Source organism: Pangasianodon hypophthalmus, chromosome 11 (genome assembly GCF_027358585.1).
Source record: "Pangasianodon hypophthalmus isolate fPanHyp1 chromosome 11, fPanHyp1.pri, whole genome shotgun sequence".
NCBI classification, from domain to species: domain Eukaryota; kingdom Metazoa; phylum Chordata; class Actinopteri; order Siluriformes; family Pangasiidae; genus Pangasianodon; species Pangasianodon hypophthalmus.
In genome coordinates, this window is record NC_069720.1 from 18,414,551 (window position 1) to 18,441,521 (window position 26,971).

Consider the following 26,971-nt stretch of genomic DNA (forward strand, 5'->3'; position numbering starts at 1 on the left):
ATTACCTTATCTTTACCTTCCTTAGAATGCACTTTAGTCTTCATTTTCACTCCTTTCCTTCAGACTTACAGTCTCTGAAATGGCAGTTCAACTGAGGTGGTGTTTATTCAGAAAATGGGACCTGTTTTAATATTTCACAGCTGAAGGCCAATTATAAGACAACTGGATCCTCATTAAGACAATATCTTTCATCTGGAGCTTCTGGAAACTGGGGGGTGAATACTTATGCAAGCACCATTTTTCAGTTTTTGATTTGTTTTTTGTTTTTTTTTAAATACTTGATGAGCAATAATTCATTTTGACTTTGTAAAAAATTGTATTGTAAGAGAACATGAGTTTGCATTAGAAATACTGACAGGAAGAACATGTATGTGTATTTAAAATGTTATTCAGACAAATCTGATAAATTCCAGGAGGTTAAATACTTTTGCAAGCCATTGTATATATGATGAAAAATATTGCATATTTTTAGTCAATTAGGGCCTAAAAGTTTAAATTCTGTGATTAGTCAGGACAAACTTACAGGCTATATAATATAAATACGATATTTTGTATTTATGTCTAGTAGATAATTTATAGACTAGCATCCCATCCCTCTTGCTTTCATTTTATTTGCATAGTCCAGTTTATAGTCCATTATATGTAGCACATCGTCTTTAAACTATCAACCCATCTCCATTACTAGTTCTTGTGGACTCTATTGATACATTTTGTGACATTATTGAAAGATAAATAAGCATCATTTGATATGTTGTTGAGAATCAGTTAATAAGCTGGTACAAGACTGACTTTACAGATGTGGAATGACAAATCAAAGCAATCAGTGAAATCAATGACAAATGTAATGAACTCCCTTTAATTCTTTTAGTCCCTTATTTTATGACTCACTTGTCTGTGAAGTCAATGCAATCTCTTCCATTAGAATAAAAATGATCTCATTTGCAAGAATATTTCTTCTGATATAAATTGGGACTGTACACTTGAAGGAAGCCAGTGTTCTAATTGAAATATAAATACCATAGGATCTTTAAGGAAGATTATTTTATAACTTTTGAAAGTATTGTCATATTTTTCAACAGTGATATTATATTTATTTAACTGAGTCAGTGCTAAACTATGTTGCAGCATGTACTGTACCTTTGTTGTGCTGAAATACCAGTCTGTATCATTTGAAACTTGTCATGTTGAATGCATTTAAACATGCATCACAGCTCACCAGAGGGGCTTTTGGTTGAAAATGCCCCATCACCAGTCAGAACTGTGAACAGTCTTTACTTTACACTGATGAACACCGAATACTTCTTCATTTAGTTGCTTGTTTCCTTGATTATTTGTTTGTTTACTTATTATAGTCTTCACTGGCTTATGTAGTAATACTCACTAATCTTCCATAATGTTGTAATCTTGGAAATTACACAATTTCAAAAACAGGTTTCAATTTTTTTTTTCCTTCCACCGTGAACTTGAAAGCAGAATTTAGCAGGCAATGTGATCATAGATGGAGATGTTTGGGGCTGAAAAAAAGATCTGTCTGGCCAAAGATCTGTCATAAACCAATAACCCAGTTTGGGGAGAGGTAATATCTGCTCAGTATAAGCCTGGAACCCAGCCTGCCCTCAACATCTGCTCAGAGGAAGAGCTACAGGCTGGATGCTAATCATTTTGGCATGTTTGTCTTTAAAAGTTATGGGCTTCAGAGGAAGTGGGGGATCGCTGAAGCAAATGGCACTCTTTTTTTAGTTTTATTCTCTTCACCTCTTATTCCCTCTCTTCCATTCACCTTTTTGTTCAGTGATCCCATACACACCTCAAAGCTTTGGAGAGCTTCTACAAAAGATAGGAATCTGTGTTGTCGGTAATGGAATGGCCTGCCCAGTCAACCAACCCTAACTCCAAACTTAACCTTGAATTTAACCTGGATGCATCAGAATTCCCTTCAACTAAACAAAGACAAGCCTGAGCTAAGCATATTAGGCAGCAAGAAAAAAATTCTGAATGCTAAAATTAAAGATCAAATCTGAAACCTTGATGACCTTATTGACTCATATATGTTCAGTAGTTTTCGGTAGCCACATCAAAGCAATCACTAAATCAGTCATCTCAATAACATAGCCACTGCAATGGCCAGCAGTCACTCATGACAAGATGCTATCACTCCTGACTTATGATATATGCTACTATCTAGCCTACATGTCTTTTTTTTCACCAATCTTCAACTGTGCTTTTTTTTTTTCGTGGACCTGTGCCCGCTGTACCCCCAGATTCCTGTTCTTGGCTGAGAGTGGTGAAACCCGATTTGGTCGTTTGCTGTTTGACATGTTGTGCTTTCTGAGATGCTTTTCTGCTCACCACGGTTGTAAAGAGTGATTATGTGAGTTTTTTCCTGTCAGCTCGAACCCGTCTGTCCATTCTACTCTGATCTCTCATGACCACAAGGCATTTCCATCCTCATAAATGCTGCTTACTGGATGTTTTTTGTTTTGCGCAGCATTCTGTGTAAACTCTAGAGACTGCTGTGATGAAAATCCCAGAAGACTAACAGTTTCTGAAATTCTCAGACCAACCCATTGGTCAAAGTCACTGAGATCAAATTATTTCCCCATTCTGATGTTTGATGTGAACAGTAACTGAAGCTCTTGACCTGTATCTACATGATTTTATGCATTGCATTGCTGCCACATAAGGCACAGCAGAGGGTCTCCTGGGCAAACTGAAAAACTGAATCAAATATAGCATTCCAGACCTTCTCTTGAAAGACCAGACCACAGAATTATAATGTAGTGTGAAGTATTACAAAGTATGCTATTTTTGTAAGAAATTGAGTTCTACACCCTCACAGCAAGTTGCAGTGGACAGAGGACATAATAACATTGGTCAAAAGTCTTTGCTGACAGATTTCTTAATATATTGGTACTCTGTTGTGTCTTGATCCAGTAGGGTGCAGTCGGATTCAACAAAGCAGCTCTGAAGTCTAGTTCAGGAAAAGAAACCCTGAGGCAATGCAGCAGACACGCATAACTCTAGCAGTCTAATTGATCACAATCTCCCGTGCCTGGGTCTAAAATAGCAAACAGAATGGCTACCCACCTGAGCCCATCTGTGGCTGTATCTGGACTGTTCAGATAGAGGCTGCTGAGACCAGATGAGAGAGAAACACAAAGCAATCATTAGTTCATCTGACTGTCTTAAGTTGGCCAGGTCTGTTTGGATCAGACACATCTGTCATGGTTAGATCTGAAGTGCAGTATAACACACCTGACTGAACTAATCAAGGGCTTCTGAAACATCTGAATGTTAAAGGCAAATGTGTCATCTTAGGCTTTTCTACTAAAGGTTCCTAGAAATGCAATCCATCCACTATCCATAATTTTGCCTTTGGAAAAATCAATACTGACTGGTTTTGACACAACCTACTGTAAACCTTTCATGTATGATGTCCACACTCATAGGGTTAAGGCTATTTTTAGAAACATATAAGACATAGATCACCTTCAAACCACACTAATGTTACATGCAGCATTATCCTTTTTTAAATTAATTAATTTTTTTTTTTCTTTGGATGTCATATAAGAACTCATATAGCTTCAGACCTAAATTGCACAATTTTTGAATAATTTAGGATTATTCAAATTTGAATAGATTTTAAATTAAACTTGTTGTGTGTCATATTTTAGACCTAAACAAAGTATTTTTTCAGTATTTATGCAAGTATTTTTCAGTAGTATTTTTCCCCATTTTACGTCTCTGAAGTCCTTCTATGCCTGTTAACTTCAATTGTTTTTAGTGATTTTTAGAAAAGACTTTCCTGGCTCTGTGAATTACATAAAAAAGGAGATTTAGAAATTACTGCCTGACCTCATCATTTATTCAACAGTTTCTCTCAGCTCTAGCAAGTTATCCTTGTGTGTCTTCCCGGTCTGAAAGTGTGTTCTCTCACAGGTCTATCGCAGTAAATCTTATTTGATGCATATTTGATGTTTGTTTGTACTATCAGCTAGTATTATTCTGAAGTGCTAAGACCTTTTTTTTAAACAAAAAAGGTGTTTACTCAATGCTTCCATTCCATCAGTTCAAACTAATATGCAGGCAGTTTTTTTTTTTAGTTTTGTTTTACTTCTTCCCATATTCATATACTCAATAAACACGTTAGTTACAATATAGCCATGAGGAATGCTAAAATAAGCCAAAACCTTTTTCCTTTGCCTTTGAACAGCCTTTAAAGAAGATTTTTATTAACTAATTAGTATTTTACTGGCTTGTTTAAGCTTTAACATTTCCTTTGAGGTGTGTAGCTGATGGAATTAGTGATAGCTACATGATAAGACAGATGATTCCCCTCTGCTGGCCTTGCGTGCTGCTTAGCACCTTCACTTATTGCTGTCTCATTGTGGATGAATATTCATACAGCTTGTTACCAACAATAGAACATTAGTTCTGGTGGCTGGGAGAGGATGTTGAGCTAAACAGCTCCAGGCACACTGTCCCATGCTTCAAAGCTAGACTTTTTAGAGCAGCCTGATATATAGCCTCATGCTGATTACTCCATTTAAAGCCTCATTTTGCAGCTTGCATAAACCGTGTGTGTCCCACTCGGCATGGTGTTGAGACTGTGATTATTCCTCCAAGCTCCTGCCATCCGCCAGCAGCTCCAACTGGCTTCTTGGCCCTCTGGTGAGCTCTGGCATGCCACTGCCTACAGGCCTGCTAGCACTAATGTATTTTAGTTGTGTGCTAAGCACTTCGCAGATTTGTTTGTTCCATATTTCTGAAGATATGTTGCAAAGGGTAAAGAATGCTCATCAGCAAAACCATTTTGTAAGCTATTTGGCTGTTGCCCAGTTACTGTGCGGGTCCCTTTTCAGCTGACTGAAATATACGAGAGTGCTAGAGTACTACAGAATTAAACACTGTTTAGCTTCAGCTTCACTGCTTCATTACTGTCTATTGCTGTAGATGTAAATGTGGGATTGTGAAACTCTTGTGGGATCAGGGAGGAAGTGTGGTTACACTCTCAGAAAAGAAGTACCTACTGTAACTGTACCTTTCCTTGTCTTTTGTATCTTTAGTATGTATGTTTTAATGTGAATGTAGTGTGGTGTGGTGTAGTGTCGTGTGGTATGGTGCATTTAAGGAACATAACTTCACCTGAACAACCACTCTTGTATCTTAGTTAGCTTTTTGAGTAATAATTTACAAGCTACACACTAAAGATACAAAAGATGTACCCCTAAGACTCCAAAACCAAAATTGTGATGTAGTTTCTGAAAGGTATTTGGTTTAAGTATTGGTTTAAGATCCAGCTATTTATGACTACCATTTAATTGTTTCATTTACTTGTGTAGCAGTGTCAATTACAAAGCACGTGTTTCAGTATGACTCTAAACGGCAATTTTCGGCCATTGGCTTGTAATTACTTGTTGCGGATCTGGCCATTCAGCAGTTAGTCCAGCAATAACACATTGTTTGGTTGTCTCGTGAATAAATTGGAGCAGTTTTTCCCTTTACTGGTGCACCTGCAGATGTGCAATGAGGAAGGCTTACAGCAGACATTTTGTGATATGCTTGTATATGTTGGAAGTAGGAGTGTAATGCAGTGCCATTGTCTGTATTTGTATATGTTTAGTGCACCGAATATGTATGTGAATTTGGGTGTAAACCAGAAAGTGCTGGAAAAAGAAGTAATTTTTCATTAACACAATGTACATCAACAATTTAATTATTAATTTGCAATTTTTAAAAGGTTTTTGGAGACCCCAGCAGAGATACTCTAATCGGCTGCACTGCTAGGAAGTGACATCCCTTCTGTACATGTTGGCAACCATCATCCTTTTATGATTTAGAGGCTAGTTATAATGATAACTTGCTCTACAACAATCCTGCTGAAGTTCCCCATGGCTATATATTTGGTCCCCTAATTTATTAGTTGAAAGATAAAAGTTCACTTGGTTGAGGACACAGCCCTGAGGAACCTCAGCACATTCCCAGGCTTACTTCAACTAGGTCAGGAGATTACAATATTTTCTCAAAAGCCATCTTGACAGCTTTAGTCTGCTCTCAAATCTCAGAAAAAGTAATGGGGTTTTATTTAAATTGCCCTGTGAAGAGCACAGCTTTGGCACTCTCGTAACCGAACTCCGTGAAGGAGATGCACTTTGTTCAAAAATAACCTTTTATGAACCATCAGACCACCAGAAGAGTATTATTACTTGTAGGGGTTATTACAGAAAATGTTCTGTGCTGCCTTTTGTTTGTCTGAGGTTGTGTAGTATCAACTGATACAAGATGGCTCCTAACAAATGCTTGAGTAATAGACTCTGGCAAGCCATTGTGCTTCAAAACATCAAGGTCAGGTCTTCAGGGAGATGAAGAGTGGAGTAGGCAATGTGGGGCTGCATCTAATGCCTCTAATCTTCTATGTGGATCTGTCTTTGTTGTGCTATTCTGCATGGCTAGCACAAAGGATATAAAGGAACAGATGGAGTGGAAAAAGAGCTGTCATTTTGTGGGTTTTTCAAGGCAACCTCGGCTTTCAACACAAGCCTTGGATTTGTTTTGCCTTTTTTTGTTTGTTTATTTTCCTAGGTTCCTGGTTTGTCACTGCCTGATATTTATGCCACTCTACAGCAATCAGAATAATGTATTTACATGCCTTAGTGCATGTACTGTATATGATCACGTGTATAGTTTGCGGCATACTAATGACTTACTGAAATTGGTTCCTGATGGTATCTCAATGATTCCTTACGTACTAGAGGATGCATCCTAGTGGAGATCTTTAGCATAAATGAATACAATAGTTTACATTTCAGATCACGAAAACATTCATTGAAGCTACATGATCCTTCAGAGGCCAGACCCCTGATATGTTTGGGAGGGTACGGTCCTGATTGGAGTACATATCTGTTATGATGCTGTGACCCTTGAAATGGAAAGGATATTTCATAATGAGCCCTCTTTTGGCTGTAGAAGCTACTGAAGTGTCATTGAACAAGGAAGGGGTGTATGCTATTGAATGGTGAGGCTTAATGTGTTACTGCTATGAGAAACTTGTTTCAAATACCCCTTTGGAATCCATTATATATGCAGTAGCATAACGTGAAAGGTCCTCAGTCATATTTGAAATCGTTCATGTTTTTTTTTCCTCTCTGCATATGTTTTAAATCTAGAGTGCTCGTTTCCTCTCCGAGGCCTTTTTCCCCTTCGAGTCATCGTTAGCAGAGACCTTGGACCCCGAATTCAGACTTCACGAGACAGTTGCAAAGGTATGTTCATCCACAGAATTCCAAGTCGAGTGACTCTTTAATTATTCATCTGTTTGTCAGATTGCTCTTGAGTGGTGAGTATAAAGAATTGTCTGCATATTTGGAAAATGTAGTTTAGGTGAAGAGCATAAACTAAATGTGACATGAGGACAGGTAGTGTCTTTATGGGGGTGTGTGGTGTGAAAGTTTTGCTTACTGACAAGCCGTTTGCCCCATTGCTACTTAAAACTGAAACTTTCACATTTCTCCTGTTTATGAATCTTAAAAATGTGCCCCATGCATTGCTGTGACTCTTCATTTCCATGCAAACTATTTCTTTGTCAAACAGTTCCCCATAACTCAATGATAGTCTCAGACTCTTATATAGACCATCATATTTTTGGATCAAATGTGTTAAATGATGATGCATATGGTTAAATATATAAGACTTTCTGTTTCTCACCTTGGAAGACTTATTTTTCTTTTCACTTCACTACATGTCTCAAAGTAGTACACAGCGAAATGTGTCACTTTAGAACAGAAGCTTAAAGGCAGTGCGCTGTGTTTTTCTTCACTCTAACATACCCAGCAAACAACAGTGTTCCTCTAGACACAGCGATCATGATGGATGAGCATAATTCATTCTTCACATAAATGCGCATAGTAAAAAAGGTACTTTCAAGCAGTATATCAATAAACTCAACAGCTAGGATTTAGCTTCGAAACCAGGTTTTAGCTGATGTTTTATTTGTGACTTGAAGTACACAGGAGCATTTGTCACAATTTCACAGATATGTATTCACACACTGTCATGAATTCCTCCTCTTGGCACACATCACGGTTCCCAAAACGTGTCTTGTGCTTTGTTCTGAGTTCTACATGTGCTTTTATTTATTACACCATTGTGCCTTTTTTTCTGTTTTAGTCCTGTCTCTACCCTTGTCCTGTCATTGGTCTGTTATCCGATTGTGCTCACCTGAACTGTGTTTGGTTTTTGATTAGTGTATATACCCTGTGTCTGTGGATCAGGTTCAGCGTAAAGTCTCAACGATAGTATCTTACGTCACCAAGCCATAGTCTCTGTGTATACTTGTTCTAGTTCTCTTTGCCTTTGACCTGTGTCTGTGTACTTTTCTTATGAATATTGTAGTGTATTGGTGTAGTGAGAGCACAAAGACCAGCAGGTGGCTTGTGGCTGCATATCTGCAGCATTAGTTTATTAAAATCAATTGCTCACCCTTCTTGTCTCCAAACACAGTGATTGCTTGGATAAAGGATGGGCCCTGACAGCCCATTTTTCATACTCACTGCTTTTTGTTTTAAAAATAACAAAATGTTCATTTTTGCATGTTTAGACTGAATAACATGCCCTTTGAAGTTTGTCAGAATAAACATTAGGGATTGAAAATCTAAATGCCCTTATAACTCTTGTGATCACTCCAGTACTTTCACTTACGTGACTCATTTTATGGTTTAGTGCAGGGGTATTCAAGTCAAATTTTTAAAGTTGAGTTACATAAGATTCCTTGTTTATGAAGGTCTGGATAAGAAACTAACATAAAAGAATGACAACAACAGTTACCTTTTGATGCTTAACTATTAATGATTAGTTTATCTTAGTTTAACTATTAATGATTTAGTGGTTATCTTTTGTTTTAAAGTGCTGCTTCATGTTACCACTTTGGACTAGTGCCATGGACTCTGATTACTGAAATGCATACTTTGAAATGAATAAAGAATGCATAATGAAAGGGTCTCGCCCCTTTCTGAGCTAATATCTTTAGCCTCTGATCTGATGAGCTGCCATAAATGATTTCCATAAATGCAGGTGATTGGCTGCAACAGAGGATCTACTACAGAAGCCAAGATGATTCATGTTTAGAAAACTAGTGTTGCTGAGCTACAGACTGCTATAGTATATATATATATATATATATATATATATATTTTTTGAATACTTAGTGCATTTAAATACTTTGCTGGGTTTGCATCCACACTGTGGTACACCAGTTGACGACAGCTGTTTTAGTTTCATTTTCTTTCTGAGCTATTTTGGTTTTATTGTTGCTTAATGTTCAACCAAATTTCAAAGTTTATTGGTATGGCAATAAAAAGAAGCAGGCTTCAGTCTGATTTGGAATTCAAGGAGTAAAACTGGAAGTGTCAAAATATCAGCACAGAAGGACTGAAAAACTTTCCTGAATAAAAACAGAGAGAGAGGAGAGCGAGTTCTCAGGGACACACACACACACACACACACACACACACACACACACACATACACACACACAAAGGCTGGGTTGTGTTTCTGAGCCAAGTCTAGAGGTCCTATGGGACTATACCAAATGGGACACTCTGAGAGAGCAAAGAAAGAAAAATTTCATGAAACATTCAAAGAACCAAGAGAGGATTTGCAGTGCACATCTGTTTAAAAGGTGTCTCAAATTTAGAATTCCCAATTTTTTTTTAAACAAAATTTAGAATTCATTCACATTTTACATAACCAGTAGGGTTTGGAAAATGTGAGGTATGTAGATGGCATAATCAGGAGCAATCTATTCATTCACATAATAAGCAATGTTTTATTGCTCTGTGTGTGTGTGTGTGTGTGTGTGTGTGTGCCTCTGGTGAGTTACACGATGGGATTTGTTTATGCATGCAGAAGTTTTGTTGCTGTATAAAATCATGCCTGCAGCCTCATGGATCCTGTGAGCACACGGGGACAATGTTTCAGAAATAACACATGATTCATAGCTCTAACATGGGTGTTGTGCACTATAAGCATAAGCATATTTCCCATGTGCTCAGTCCATAGCTTTGTGCTCACTCATACCTACTTTATTCTCAAGCGTCCCTTGTGCAAATTTGCACATTTAGACCAACAGATGCCAGTTTTCTTTACAGAATCCCAGAAGGATTAAAAAAAAAAAAAATACAATGTAAGTGTGTTTCAGAGTCTGTCTTATACTATATGTCTGTAACATAGCAAAACAGATCACAAATGAGCACTTATCTACCCTTTTACCTTTCTCTACCCACTGATTTTTTTTTTTTTTTGCAGTGTTGAGGTTTGCCTGAAGGAACATAAAAAGCAGCTAGGTTTTATCCGTTTTTAAAAATCCCTAAAACCCGGGATAACTACTGTTAGCCTTTCAGATGTGCTCTGCCACTTGTGGTCAATATTGGTATAACATGCTAGCTTTTTTTTTCAACTGGGTCATGAAGGTTAAGGAGAAAAAAAATCAGCTGGCCCCTGTGTCAAAGGCAGCTATGTTTTATCCATTTTATCAGGAAAATCAGTGTGATAACTACTAGCTTTAAGAAGAGCTCTGGGTAAGTACAGAAGTTGTAGTTTTGACTTAGTATCTCATTATTTTGACTTAATAAGTTATTATTATTAGTAGTAGTAGTATTAGTATTAGTATTCTTTTTTTCCCTCTGTAGTTTGTGGAAATTATTCAGTAATAACATATCAATAGCAACCATAATTTTTTTTCTTTTTTTTTTTTTTTTTTATTTATTTTTTTTAATGCAAGAGCACAATAATGTGCAAAAGCCTGAGTTTACTATCAGGAAATTGCTAATGTATTTTTTATAAATAACTAATACAAAATTTAAATTGATACTAAATAGTATCTCTATTTATACTACTTTAACTAAGGGTAGTGTTTATAGAGCTACACAACACCCATAAAGCTCTTCAACTAGCTTAAACCTACATAAACATTTAGAAAGACTTATTCCAATAGGCATACAAAGTAAAAACTGCTTTCATCAGTTTTCATGTCATGTTGATGTAACACCCAAGTCAGGTGACATACATCTTTGTTGTTGTTAAAGGTGCAAGATGTAAGATTTCTAGCTGTTTGTCAGCAATTTTGTGCTTTATTGTGATCTTGCAGTGCTGTGTTTGTACCTCATCACAGGAGCTGCAGTCTAACCATGCTCATTCATTAAGGGCAGAACACAGCACAAAGCCAATAGTAGCAAGCTAGCCAGCTAATCAGGCCTTTGGCTGTATTTATTTCTGGCATAATGACATAGGAGCTGGTTTTGGTGATTTGGCATATGACGTGTGTGTCCAAATTATCCTGCCAATTCATGCCTGTAGAGTAACAGTAATTACTGTGAATTTCTTTTACAAGGTTGTCAGGGTGACTCACAGCAGCTCAGGAACATTAGGTTTTAGAGTATTTCTTCTCCTAGACTCAATAAATGTGTTTTTCTTCCATTTTATCCAAAGAACTCCTAGACACTGTAGCTCTAAGGCTGTATTATTACACTTTCATAGAACATAATTGTTAGAACATAATGACAACTGATTTTATAGCTCTGTTTACTTCTGGCAGGTCAGATGCTATAATGGTGGTAATACCAAATATCAGTACCAAAAACAGACTCTAATTAGAGCAAATATACATTATGTTGTCTTGTAAGTTGCCACGTAATGCAATTTTATAAGCAGATATAAGAAATACACTTTGCTTAAGGGCCAGATATACAATATATCAACCACACTGAAAATCTGGGATTTTTCCACTTAAAACTAGAAAGTTTAAAATTTTCCAAAGTTTAAAACAAAGAAAAGAAATGTTCTAGATTCTGCACTGTTTCTAGGTCAGTATTTAATTTTAAGCACATTTGTGATATTGACCATATGTGATATTTCCTTGAGACTTATCCCTTCCATTGAAGCATGTGTTCAGAAGACAATCTGATGGACTTGATCTAAAATGGATCATAAGGTTTTACACAAACTTGTGGAGTCCATGTCAGCTCGAGTTACATTATCATTAAAGCAAAAGGGAGACAAACCAAATACTAAGAAATTCTGAAATTTATTAAAACTTTTTGTTATAAAGTGAAACAAGATGTCATTAAATTTATGTATTAAGTTATGAATGTATTAGGAACATTTTCATGAGTGGGCTCAGACATCTGGACCCATACGTTTTATATATATGGTACCTCTATCTCTAACATATGTCAACTAGAATCTGTCACTTGACTGAGATGACAAAAGCATGTCTGTATGACAGCTGACACCTATTGGAATATTCCTTTATAAATGTTTATATAAGTTTATGTCTGTTGTCATAAACAGCTCATGTAGGTGTAATGTGGTAGAGGTGTGCACTGGGACTGTGATCCTGCGGGACCCAAATAAAAAACGTCACAGTAGTGGACGGTTCTTACTTTCATGTGGATGGTCAGTTATGAAGCTCTTGAGAAAAAGAAATGCCATGTTCATTAACATGAAAGCATACTGGGTGCTCAAACGGTGCTGCATGACATGTTTACAGCATTCATTCATTCATCTTTAGTAACTGCTTTATGACGATCAGGGTTGCTTTGGTTTAATTTACTAATTATTTTTTTTTATTTTTTTATTTATTTTTTTTTTTTTTAGAAAATAGACTAGTTATATTTGTTAGAAAATATTGCATGCAGGTGCAAACAAAAATAATAACTGCAGAAGCAGGCGGGATCGGTCAAACTTTCTGCCCGAGAGGATGGGTTCATCATAATTCCATCAGCAGCAGGTGGATGTGGGAATAAAACCAGTCCCATGCTCACCTGTAACAAGTAACCCTATGAAGACTACCCTTAAGTCAGTGGTCCTCAAAGTGGAGTCCAGGGATCCCCAGGGATCCATAAAGCATAGCCAGGGGATCTGTGATTTTATTCATTTCAGTACAGTGCTGGAAATCACAACCCATCTTTATCAAAGATTTTGTGTGTGTGTGCATGTGTGTGTCACTTGAATTGAATGGGTTTAATCCAAACCTCAATAATTCATAAAACAAGTCGGCCTATAAATAATGTGTGTGTTCTGTTGTTGGAAAGTTCAGGGAAAAAAAACTGCAAAAAGTTTGTGATGCCCCATATTTCTTTCACATGGTGAAACCTGTATGCTCTTTAAATATAGTGTTTGTTTCTGTTGTTTCTTAGCACCCAACATCTGATATTACTTCAATTATAAAATTCCTCTATTGGATAAATAATGCTATACCATTATACTGCTTTTGACTTATATTTGTGAAAAAATATGCAATCTGTAATATATACGTGTTTTTTTTTTTGTTTGTTTCATAAACAGATGATAGTTCTTTGATGTTTAGTTTCTACTAGAGGCAGTGTTAGCATATGAAAATTCTCGGTGTGGTAATAAGTTAGAAAAAAATAGCTCCGACTTGCATCTTAATGTGGGATGAAACTGGGATAATGGCTAATAATAAACACTAAGACTTCATTACATTATAGATTCATCTTACATTATAGATAAATCTTACAAGTCACCTGAAGCCATTGTGTTAAATAAAGATAAAATGATGAGAAATGGCTGCGCAACCTGTACAGCTCCCCAGCCCCAATGCTGATACAAATGAATTCCCTGAGCTGACGCTAGAGCTGTATAAGTCTGCCATACCCATTCCTCCAGGTCTCTGAGGACTTCACCCACAGGCCACTTTCTCTTTTCTTCAGGCTGTTTGAGCCAGGGGAGTTTTCACCCAGACTTTCCGCACTCATTTTTCACCGGGCTTTTCGGGCCGCAGCTGGGGAGAGGTAGCAGTCAGCTCAGCACCATTGCTTCATAGAGTACAATGTGTGTTTGAGTTGGCTCCCCTCAAGACTGTTCTGTAGGCTGGCATCGATCATATCAATGACAAAACATGCACATACACACTCAATCACTCCTACCAACTACAGTCCCTATAGTGCATGCCCAGGACCTCTGGGATGAATAGTCCTAGAGAAGCTACTGAGGCTTTTGGTATCAGAGGAAAGTTTAACAGTGTTTTTATTTATTTATTTTATTTTTGCCTCATTTCTTGTCCTTGATGATTCCTTCTTTAAAAAGGGTTGTAGGTCAGTGTACATTGTATTCATACATGAAAATGGGAGAACAAGGAACCTGTTTTTTGTTTTGTTTTGTTTTCCTTGGCAGGCAACATAGGAAATGAATTATTTTTTCCATAAAATTATTTTTAAAAATGAAAAAATTGTCTCATCTTTAATTGTTTTGACTTGTTTCACAACATAAAGTCTAAAAATTAAATATTAATGAATCCTAATATAAATGCCTACTGCAGGACATTCAGCATAAAGAGTCAATCTACAAGCAGGCTATTCTACAGGCTATTCTCAAGTTAAGATGTGTGGAACTTTGTCCTGTTCTCATAAAAATGGCATCAGTTTATGCAGAAATACATTTTGTTCTTTTGGGGGAATTTTTTAATATTCTTTTTGTAGCAAGTGGAAAATCTCTCTCTCAAGAGACACACAACAGTCTCTAGAGCATCCAGAGAGTGGCAGTTCTGCAGGCAGAAATGCCTTATTGATGGTAGAGGTCAGAGGAAAATGGTCAAAGCTAACAGGAAGTTTACACGAACTCAAATAATGATTAGCAGAAAAGCGTCTCAGAATGGATAATGCATAACCTTAAGGCATATGAGCTACAACAGCAGAAGCCCTCATCAGGTTCCACTGCTGTCAACCAAAACAGGAATTTGAAGCTACATTGGCTATAGGCTCACCAAAACTGAAGAGCTGAAGATTAGAAAAAAACATTGCCTGTTTTTTTTCCAGTGGAAAAAAAAAGTGTTGTAAATTGTATAAGCCAACTAGTAATTTCTAATACCAAAATTGTAAGAAAATGTCACTGCTGCACTGCACACATTCAGTTCTTAAAAGAAATGAGTACACCTAACCGTACCTCTTGTTATTCATTCAAACTCAACCCCTTTTTACATAAGCACCACATTACCAGCTGCTTTGAGGATCATGAACATACCATGCATATACAACTGTGCAATCATAAACCCTAAGACTAAAACAAAACCCAAATTAAAAAAAATGAACTCTTCTGTGCATGGAAAAGAAGGGAGAACCCCCATGCTCACTGAAACAGAAAAAACTATAACACCACTTCAGAACATGTGCTGAGCCATGATGTGTTTAAATTTGACAGGAGCTTTTTTAATGAACCTGTCAGCAATCAGTCAGCCAGGAAGATCAGGAAACAAAGAGCTGCTGTCAAGAACTGGATATACACTGGTGGTGGAGTTGCAGGGAGGAGGGGGTAAAGTGTCAGACAGAAAGAAACAGCTGGAGAGCAGAGTGATGGATTTGTTTTGCCCTGTGATAATACAGTGACACAACATAGGATGAATTAACTGAGCTTGGATTTTCTGGTGAAGCTACTTTCACAGGGCTGAGAAACTAATGGTTGACAAAGGAGTGTAGATTTATCCAAGTGGCAGCAAGAGTAGCTGACAGTCTAGCTGCCACTAAAACCTGACCTGACCTGAGATATCTTAAATAGATTCTTGGGCTCGAGGTAAACACATTTAGAGCCCATTTGTGGTATTGGTACAGACAGTATGGTGAACTGAAGAAGCTAAGCAGTAATTTCATACAACTCAGATTAGCAAAGATGCAACAATACAAAACTAATACATACATTAAATGATATTTATGTTGTATTCAAATCAAGTGCCACTTGCCTAAGAGCAAAATAAAATAAATTATGTTTAGCACCACAGTTTGTACCACAGTTGGTACCACTGTCACCAATGCTATTGCAAATTAAAACAATATTTCTACTGATAACAAATTTAATCTAAGACAAATATTATTTTGTTTTGCAGTGTCGAAAAACATACAAAACATTCAACTAAATTAATTAAATGAAACGAAATTAAAAATGTCTTGTAGACCATAATTGAATTGCAAGATTCATGAAAAGAGTTAATATCTGTTATTCTACTAGGAGCAAAAATATAGTAGTAAACTTAGCTGCTGAAAAATATGCTAATAATATGTAATTATTCATTAGCAAGCTAAACCTATGACATATAATCCCAGTTAAGCCAGTTTCAGGTCCACACTACAAAATGCGGAAAAGTTCAAGGGGGATGGATGCATAATTATTATTTTTTGGTAATGAATTACAGTGTGTTCATCTGTTTCATAGGTTATACATGTTCAATCTGTTTATGTGTTCAGAATGTACATTTTAGATAAATTCATTTTTTTTTGGATGCTGGGCTAAGAATGGCCCCACATGGATGGCCTAAAGGTCACCGTGAGATTACTGTGGATGTTACCACATAGAATCCATAAAGATGGCTGTGGATGTTGTTCCTTGGTGCTTTAAGACTGCAATTGCTATTGCACTTCCATTGTTGAACAGTTTATAATTTCAGTTCGATACAATAGACTTTAAATTGTAACTTTAATGAATTCAGAAATGACTATGATGCTCATACTCATAAGTTCCTGTTAACACAATTGCATTTTTGATTATATAGTATACAGTTATAGAATGAGAAATTATTTATAATCGCACTTAAATAATAATTTATAATCTGGTGTCACCCAAATGAGGAAGTGTTTCCTTTTGAGTCTTAAGGTTTCTTCCTCATGTCGTCTCAGGGAGTTTTTTCTTGCCACCGTCACCTCTGACTTGCTCATTATGGATAAATTGCTAAATTTAAAATTTATATCCGGGATTTATATATTTTTGTAAAGCTGCTTTGTGAAAGTGTCCACTGTTAATAGTATTATACAAATAAAAATAAGTGGATTAAATTGAATTAATGTGACCTGTTACGTCAAATGAGACTGACACCTTGGTACAGAGAGTATTTAAAATGGAGCATGAATCACATTTCTGATAACTTATCACTTCTACTGCCTGTGGAATTGTTGAAGTTAATACACTTTTTCATTTTAGCTTTTTAGTGATTGAAAGGACTCATTCTTGCAGTTGTATAAAATGTCTGAAATGAACTTGTCATTAGGATAGAGAAGATTTTCTTGTAAAAGCTCTTTTCTGTCATATTAGTCTGAATGATAAGCACATAATTTCACAATAATTACTTTTGCACTTAGATAGCTTTTGACATATCAGGCCAAGTAAATGCTTTCAAGTGGTCTTCAATTAAAACAAAGAAGATGTTGAGATGATGGACTGGTGGTTGTACGAAAAAGTTACATAGATGCTGACATTTTTACTATAGGCTGGTAGATCTTAGAGGTAGAGGTTGTGGTTTCCATTGCTGTTTTGCTCTAAATAGAAGACACATTATCAATCTTGTATGTATCTTTCTTTTTCTGTATCTCTCTTTCACTGGAACAGAATTTGGTGAGCTACTTGGGGGGGGGGCGGGGGGGGTCAACTCATTAATACCTTAAACACTTATTCTCCTGCTGGGAATGTGTCAAAGTCCATGAAGGAGATTTAATCACAGAAGGCAAAGTGCCATGTCGATTCTTCAACCTGAGGCAGATTTGGCTGTGCTCATTCTCTCCGGCATTGCTGTCAGCCTGAGTTGCAGTATGAGGTCGGTTCTGCAGATGTGCCTCAGTCCCAATGGGGCAGAAGGACTAAAACTGGGAACCACAGAATAAGAGAAGTAATATTTTACTGAAAGAGCCTTGTGCAAGGCAGATAAGACAAATTCTGAAGGACATATTAGAGATTTTTTTCTATGATTAATAATCAATCTCTACATATACAGTAGATTTGAGTTGAATTTTCATAAACCCCTATTATGAGGCTCATGGCCATAACTAGCTATGAGGACACCGAGGTCCAGACCTCATTAGTTTTGGAAGGTTCCCCCCCCACACACACACACAGCCTAGCTCTAGTTGTCAAATATAATATGGAAACACTTTAATTAACTATTGTATGTATTAAGCCAATAAAAAATTAAACAGTCTAACTGGAATCAGAGCAGATTATGGAAGAATATAAGGATAAAATAACAGAGATTAGAAAATAGTAATCAATGTCATACACATTCGGCATTGCTGCATATTTCTGCATTTCTAAAAATGACTCTTGGCTTAAGAAATGGCATGTCATCCTCACAATTTTTGAACTAACAGCTAGTTCTGAAGATCACTCTTGGATATGTGACTTTATCAGACATTATTATACATGCTAAATTGTGGATGCTAGATGCTAACAGGACCAGTGCCCTTGAAATCACTCCCTCGAGGACACAGTGAAGGTAGGATGTTGGCAACTAAGTTCTCTGAGTACTACACACTGTCTTTTAGAAAGCACAAAATCCTACCAAATTGGGTTGCTTATGAATAATAGTCTGTGGATTTACAGTATGGGTTATAGTTGGCATTAAGATACAGTATGTTCTACCTCACAAGACCTGCTTCCTCGGGTCATCCTAACATTTGGGAAATATACCCAGTCCTAATACTATAACTGTAATACTGGGACAGTTTAATAGTAAAAACAGAAATCCAGGAAGCATAAAAAAACAGTGGTAGGTTGAGGTCATAGTGACAATTTAAAAATACAAATTTGATGATGACTAAGTAAGAGAGCAGCAATATAGTTTGAGACGAAACATCACTAAAAATAAGGTTAAAACAGGATTATAACTAAAATAACAGACAGAGAGACAGATAGATCAGCTTGCCAGATCTGGGCTGCTGTCTGTGTTGTCCAGTGTGGGCATGTCAAAGGGTTTCCTTGACCTCAGGAATAGGGATGGCTGGTGTCTTACTATAAATCAAGTCAAGTCAAGAGGGCGTTATTGTCATTCCTCTCGTCACATACAGATATACTGGGATAACATGAACAACATGAGACGTCCTACAATAAGTAACATAGTGACAGTGTAAAAGACAATAAATACAATAAATACAGACAACAGACAAAACAGTAGACTTTAACTATACAATAAATAATATAGTAAACAAACTGTACAGTAAACACTCAGAATATTCTTTTGCATAGTAGTAATGATAATGTAAACTCTTGAGCAGCAGTATGAACATATAAAGTGATTTGTGCATGTACTGTTAAATATTATATCTCTTTTCACTGGATGACTGTGCAATGATACTAATGAAAAGATTCATTCTTTGCTTTAGAAGTAAATTGTGGTCCTCCTTCTGTAACATTATCTATTAGCACCTTGAATGTTCTACATATATGATAGATGAAGGCTTCTTCTGGTTCCAGCATGGCATTAACTATCCCTTGGTAGGAAGTAACTAACAGTCTTTAGAAAATCTGATGATAACAACATGGTTAATCCCTGTGATTGCAGCAGATCTGTATTGGCCAAGCTCAATGGGGTATGGGTAACAGTTCCAGCAAACAATTGATAAGAGGATTTTGTTTGGTCAGTTACAAACTATAAATAAATTACTAGTGGTAATTTGTACCATTCTTCATAAGATAAGGCCACATGAGCTTACTATACAGCTGATAAAAACTCCAAGACATCTATTTCAAGCACAAAAGGGAGTTCAAGTTTAGCATGCTTTAGAATAGGAGTACTTACAAAGTCTTCACACTGCAGTCATGCCATACAAGTTGAGTACATAAGGTTCGGCTGAAGAAAAAAAAAAAAAAACAGTTTCTGATAAATCTGCAGTAAGATTTAGCAAATCCTTGAAAGCCTGTTTCAACTGCTCCAAAGCTAATGGTACTAACAGAACACAATATTGGCACATAACAGTGATGATATTAAACCCACATAAAGCAGTGCATCTATGATCCTTACCATTCTTCTCCACACCCTGATAATGTAGCAGGAGACTGTCTGCTAGTGCCATGATATTCTCATTCACAATAATTTCTATGAAGATTTTATATGGAAGTTTCACTCTTGTAAGGAGAAGAAAGGACAGAACAGAGTAGTCATGTAAGATGTATTGTTATTGCCTGCTCCTTAGGGACTGGAATGGACAGGTTATTATAAAGTATCCTGATTTGCCATTGTAGAAACAGATTTGAAGATCTACTTGTCTCTACATTCGTCAGACGACAACTGAGTACACCCAGTTTTCATGGATTCAGGTTTCTGTGAATTGAATAATAAAAAAAAAAATCAGGGCCATGGTCAGCTACTGGCCTATTTTTTTTTTTTTTTTTTATCTTAATATTCATTCAGGACCATTCATTCTTACCTTTGGGTGGGAGGTTAAACTTGTTCAGGAAATTTGTCTAAATCTGCCCAAAAGATGTATGCTGGGGTCATGCCAATTTCAAATCAAAGCGCTAACATATTTTGGAAGATGCATCAAACCGCTGGTAAAAAGCCAGTATAATGAATTTCTTACTTGAGATCATTGTTTCATAAACAGACACTTATGGCCAGAAAAGTTGGTTTCTTGCAGGCAGGTTGATGCTGCAGTCGTACCCCATATTGTCTTACAAAAGCTCCCTGACCTGCCAGTGACACATAGGGAGGGTCTCACTGTGAAGGGGCTAACGTGGACTCACCTGACTTTACTCCCATAAAGTCAAAGTGCCAAAAGCCAGAGGTCAAACACTGGACAAAATTACAAAGTACTTTGGGGTGATAGAGTTTTAAAAGAGGGCATAACTTTTTCACAAATTCTACTTGAATACATTGCTTAGGTTCAATGGTTGTGGGGAGTTTCTATTACAAATAGCAAAGACAGCTTGTGTCCAAGAACATTGTCCACGTCTCAGGAGGTTAGGTTTATTTTATACATTTATGATGTGTCTACCTGATATCCTGAAATATGACTATGCAAAATACAACTGAGACAGAGGTAAATGACAGCAGACACAATTATGTATTGAGCCAGTCCATTTCCTGTTTACTAGCTATTAATGTAGAACAAGACCGTACAGGCAAGTGTACCCAGCTAATTGTCATTTATCTGCTTCTTTGTCAGACCTACTCTGATAAGACTGAAACACAAAAAGCTTTGATTGTGAATTTCACACTTGACTGTGATTTCACATTGCCCGTAACTGGCAAATGGATTTGCTATCAGAAAGATCTATGATTGTAATATATCTATCGCTTGATATTTATCATTATTTGTCCAATTAAATGCTCCCTTGAACGTATTTGTTTGTCCTACCCCGCTAACAGGTTTTGCTCTATTGTAGCGGCCTAACAGTTAACAGCAAACATGGTATGTCACTGAGCTTTTGGTTATGCATTTTCCCACACTCTCTTCTCACCTCTTCTCAAACTATCCCATGGTGGAAAATAAACTTCCACTATTTCAAAGAGGGTGGAATTTGTACATGTCCATGGTTATGTGACAAAACACTTTATGGAGGAGTGTTTTATCAACTTGGGGCCACTCAACACCAGAATGTGTTGCTACCTCAGACTGAGTACGTGATTCTGTTTTTATACCCCATCCAGGCTTTTCTATCAGTAAAAGAAAGTGATATTGTTATGTTTTAGACATCAGCCAGAGGTGTTGGTTGCCAATAAGAACACCTGGAACCTGCTGAATTAAGGTTTGATCTAACAGCCTGGACAAAATTACATACCAATAACAATAATACTATAGTTACAAGCCTACCACTCAGAAGCATCAGATTCGTCTCTCCATCACCATCGGTGTCACTGATGGTCAACCATGGCTCAGACATGTGTGGCAAAACTCAAAAAACTCATGACATCTTATCATCTAGGATATCATCCTCACCAGCATTGACAGTTCTGGCAGTATTGACAAATCCTCCATACAGAATCCAACATACAGAATCACAGCTCTCAAGCCATTTCATGGGGACTTTAAAAAAACAATAATAATTTGCTCAGCCTGATTAGGTATTTTAATTTATAACAACAGACAAGACCTTAAAGACCTAGGGAGCCCTTCAAGTTTTCAAACCAGTCACTGGAGCAGTCATTCTGCCACCCCATTGCCTCCTCCTCCTCCTACCCGACACACACCACTAGCAGAACAGGGGGAGTTTATCACAGCCTAATATATAACATGACGAGGTGTCATGGAGTAATTTTCCCTGACACTTCGGGGTTTAACTCAGTGTTTTGATGGCGGACTCTCCGACGTGCTCCTTTATCACCTGGCTCGCCCAACTGGCATCTCATTGTATAAGAGCTGACACGGCCCTGTCTGACACGCATTGTAATGGAGGAGTGTAATTTGTCCACAGATCGGAGGCTGTCCAGGCATCCCTCACTTGACTTGGTGTGTTCGTCCCAAGCGTGGCGAAGCCTCCCACCTCATCCATCACTGCTGGTGATTAAAAAGCCCTCTTGCTCTTCTGTTCAAAATTGAAAACTTAAAATTTAGACAAGATGACATGAGGGAGCTACCCTGGCATTTTTAAGGACAAATTGTCTTTTTGGGTGTCTTTGTCTCAAGTGCTTTCAGTTTATTTCAGTATATTCTACCAGCAGGATTTTCTTTTAAATCAATGCACTTAAACGATTTCTGACACTTATTGAATTAATCAAAGGATGCCTTAAAGAAGTGTACACTGGCAGCAGGCACATACTGAAATAAATTTGGGGTTATGCATGTTCAGTTGATAAAAACTGGTGTGTGTATATTTATTCTTTTTTCCATTTGCTATCACTGAAACACCTTAATATACTGTATGTTTCTATTGAAACTTTTGTGATTTGTTTATCAATTCTGGTGCTAATATGTTAGGTGGTGCTGTATTGTTGATGCATCACTACTGCTGTTACAATAGCATTTAATTGGAGAAAATTATTCACCAATTTCCAACATAAGTGATAACAGTCAGGTTCCACTGTTAGCTCCTAAAAACGAAAGAGCAAGAGCTTCTTTTCTCACTCACCATTTGCAAGCAACATTCATAAGGTCATAATAATGAGAGATACAACATAGAAATAGTGGAGACAGCAAATGTTGGACTCAAAGTTCCAGAATACAATTCAGCTATACAACACAGAGACTCGGCCTAGCTAGTTAGTGATCTACATGGTGACAAGCATGATGTTGTTGATGGCAGTTTTAAAGTAAAAGTTGACGCTTTGGGACCTGATCTTTTTGAGCAGAGTGAACAGATGAGGAGTTAAGACAGATTAAAGGACTAAAGCAACACTGCATCGCTCTCTTTAGGTAGAGATTAAGCAAGGGCTAATTCCCACTGAAACCAGCATCACCATGTAGGTGAACAGCATTGTGGGTAAGGTAGGAAAATGTTAACCAAATTGAAAATAGACCAACATGTCAAGAATGAAGTTTAAATTTTAAAAGTGAGCTCAGAATTATATCATAAAATAAAATTGAGATCCCATATGGTGTACTTTGTCTGTAATTAGCTTGGTAATACCAGCATGTGGCTGGTATTGAGTGTAAGGCAATTTTTTTTTACCCTTTTGCTATTTTCATTGTCATAAATTACTTCACTGTAATTCATGTCACATTCAAAACATTCAATGCACTGATCTTATGTCTTGCTTTTCTATGAGCTAAGATCACAAAAATAGAGCCCTATATATATTTTCACTTGATATCAGTTTTTGCATTGAACTATTCATGATGAAGTTGTTATGCAAGAATGAGTCAACGTAGCCTGGTCGAGGTTGGCTGAGTTTTTTAAGAGTGTATAAATATTCAAGAGCTTGACTCTGTGGAAAAAAAATGCTTCTATCCTTTTACTTTCTCAAAAATAATCTATATAACCTTGTTAGTAACATTAACATTAAAATTTCTATTTTAATATGGTGCATGATACCTTGTTGACCTCATAAAATATATAGAAATACAATATGGCAATTCACTATTAAGGAAAGATAGCAGTACAGAAATTGCAGAAGAGTTTTGGCTGTACACGTATGGCTTGAGGGCTTCAACAGTTGTCAGCATATTAAGCTTATTGCTGTTGACAGCCAAGCTTGGCTTCAGCCCTGTTTACAGCTGAATTGCAGGAAATCGCTTTTTTTTTTCGCCAAACCAAATGTTATTTTTAACTTTTTCCCATTTTAAGTGGCACCATGTAGTCATGTACATTATAGTTGATGAGCATTAATGATCAGTGTATGTTTTTTTTTTTTTCCTCTTATGGCATATGAATTATTTCTAAGCAGGGAAGCATGGCAACTTTGAACTCTTTATACACAAAATTGTATATCTCTTTCCAATTATTTACTTCTTTGCTAGTCTAGCAGTAGACCCTGTTAGATTTTTGAAGTCCTTCAAAAACAAATTAGAGAGAATTATATGCAATGCAATTATATACAAGCCACAAATACGATCTTGACTTCAGAGTCTTTTATTGCTGTATGGGGAAAGCACCTTCTCTCAGTCTAATTTTGGAAGTGTTACAGCTTCGAGGCATTATCTATATAAATGCATTAATGATTATTAATTAACACAGCACAACAAGCTGCTTAAATTTCCTATTGTTCTATTACATAAATCTTTTTCACTGCATCTGCAGCTAGTACAAAATACTTCAGCTCGGCTACTTTTGGGTACTAAGAAGAGAGAACATATTACCCCGGTTTTAGCCATTCAGTGGCTTAAAGTGCATTTTATTATTAAATATAAGGTTTTATTGTTTATTTTAGGCCCCAAATGGACTGGCTCCCTCTTACTTTGCAGACATGCTTTGTACGCATACTGCTTCTAGACAAAACAGAAGGATGATCATTGATTATTTCTAGACTACACTTTATTGGGCTTTGTATTAAAGGAAAAGAGATGGTCAAGCTATGTTTCTTATACATTTTTCTGAATACTTCATCAAGGATGGTCAAATCAGTAGCTCAAGCACCCAGGACAATAAGATTATATTACGAGGCTGTTAGTTTTTTATTCAAAGCTGTGTTTTTTTTCTTCTCTCATTCAACAACCAGAAAAATAAAAAAAAACAAACCGAGTTTTTAATTGATATATAAAACGTGCTTAAAGGTTGTGAAATGCTGTAAATATAGCGCAAGCTACTGGTTCTGAATCCCACCACCTGCACTACACACATTTTTACCAGGCTCACACATTTTAATCAGGTTTTTACCAGTCTGATTAATTACATGCATGGATGATATACAATGTTTTCAGAATCAGGGACACCCTGGCACTGACAAAGCTGAGTAAAAGAAAGTGCAGAACAAACCTGTTATATAATTCATCTGCTAGCGCAGCATGCATGTTAAGAAAAAATACAGCCACTAGCCAGACTCAAATAACATCATTTATATGAGATGAGAAGAGAAAACCCCATAGCTCATGGCCAAACGACTTGCTGACTTTTTGTCAAGCATGCACACATGATGTGCCACATCAAACATTCTGTCAGAAAAGGATAATGGCACTGGCTGAGTTGTGTCCTATGCTGAAATTTACATACTTTATATACTATTTTGTGTTTGTATTAATGGACTTTACTAGCTAACTAGCTATTACATTTTGTTACCATTTTTTAACCTAGTCAAGACAAGGGCCTGCCAAAAAAAAATGGGACTGGACAGCACCTTGGAGCTTTTACTTATCTGGTTGGCTAGCTAATGAATTTATGATTTGTCCAACTACTTTACGAATATGTGACGGCCATCTTGAAAGTAAGCAACAGTCTAGAGTGTAGACAAGAAATAGCTTCAAACAGGACTGATTAAAGCATTTTTTAAATTGCAGTTTTCTTCATACCTGTCTATCCAGTGCTGGCACGAGTTTTGGCAGCTAACTGCACTATCTCTGAATGTATTCACCAAGCACAATGCTCTTCTCATCACACTCAGATTTTGTCACTGGACCATATGGTTCTCGCAAAAGCACAAAGTGCATTTGATCTTTTTAATGCCAGACTCCTCTGTGAAGCAGACAAGGCAAAGAGGAGATCGATAGCAGTTCAGGGATTTGACAAAATTCTGTGTTCACTGAATTTTAAAGTGTACAGCAGATGTTTTCACAGATAGGTTTTCCCTAATAATTTGTGGTTTTTACCAAACATTTTGTCTGGCTAGACCTTTAATGTTTTTTTTTTTTCTTGGATCATTGAAGTTTAGTTATTTATTTAATTATTTGGTCCTTAGCTTTTTATCACTGAATTATGAGGGGAATTTCACAATAACTTAGATGTTAATGGTTTTGATTGAAAAAGAAGGTTTTCATGTGTGTACTCATAGTCTTCTCACTCCATTAACCCTCATGTTCAGTTCACCATTAAGCACTGACTCAAAATTACCCATTATATCTTATTTTCATATTAATTAATAGATCTTGCATACTCTTTATATTCTAGGGCAAGGGTTCTCAAACCTTAACCCTTTAACCCAACTATTAAAATATTGAGCTTATTATTCAACTGTGTACAGTAATATGCTGGCTATTTATTTGGTGACTCTAGAGCTTTTTCTATTCTTAACATTTCCAACAGAACATTTAGGTCCAAGTTGACATTATTTAAAGGCTCAAAATCGTGAAATATTTTAAGTGATCCTCTTTGTGGAGAGTGTCCTGCTAATTAAAGCCACATACACTCACCAACCACTTTATTAGGAACATTCAAGCAACTATCCAATCAGACAATCATGTGGCAGCAGTGCAATGTATGCACTAGAGTTTACACAGAATGGGGCAGAAAATAAAACATTACATTTACATTTATGGCATTTGGCATACGCCTTTATCCAGAGCGACATACAATAGTGCTTTGAAGTCTCTTTCAATAAATACATGCTGATGCTGGTTTCCTATCAGTCCAAAAACTCTGTTGGGGAGGTAATATAGTAACAAGTACTCAGGCAATACACTTTTTTTTAAGTCCTAATTTAAGTACTTTAGGAAGAGGTAAAAATAAAAGAGGTAAAAATAAAAACATCAGTGTTGTTGAGATAGAGGGTCAGAGGAAAAAAGCTAGGCTGGTTCGAGCTGACAGGAAGGCTACAATAACTCAAATAACCACTCTTTACAACCATGGTGAGCAGAACAGCATCTCAGAATGTACAACATGTCAAATCTTGAGGCAG

General features: G+C 36.7%; 1 protein-coding gene across 2 annotated transcripts in view; it reads left to right on the forward strand.

The window, feature by feature from the left end:
- Positions 1-26,971, forward strand: part of LOC113526284 (inactive N-acetylated-alpha-linked acidic dipeptidase-like protein 2) — a 243,522-nt gene that overhangs the window by 190,493 nt on the left and 26,058 nt on the right. For both annotated transcript variants that reach the window (XM_053238111.1, XM_053238112.1), the window contains exon 11: positions 7,167-7,262. In XM_053238111.1, the coding sequence (XP_053094086.1) occupies positions 7,167-7,262 (96 nt within the window). The remainder of the gene's footprint in view (positions 1-7,166; positions 7,263-26,971) is intronic.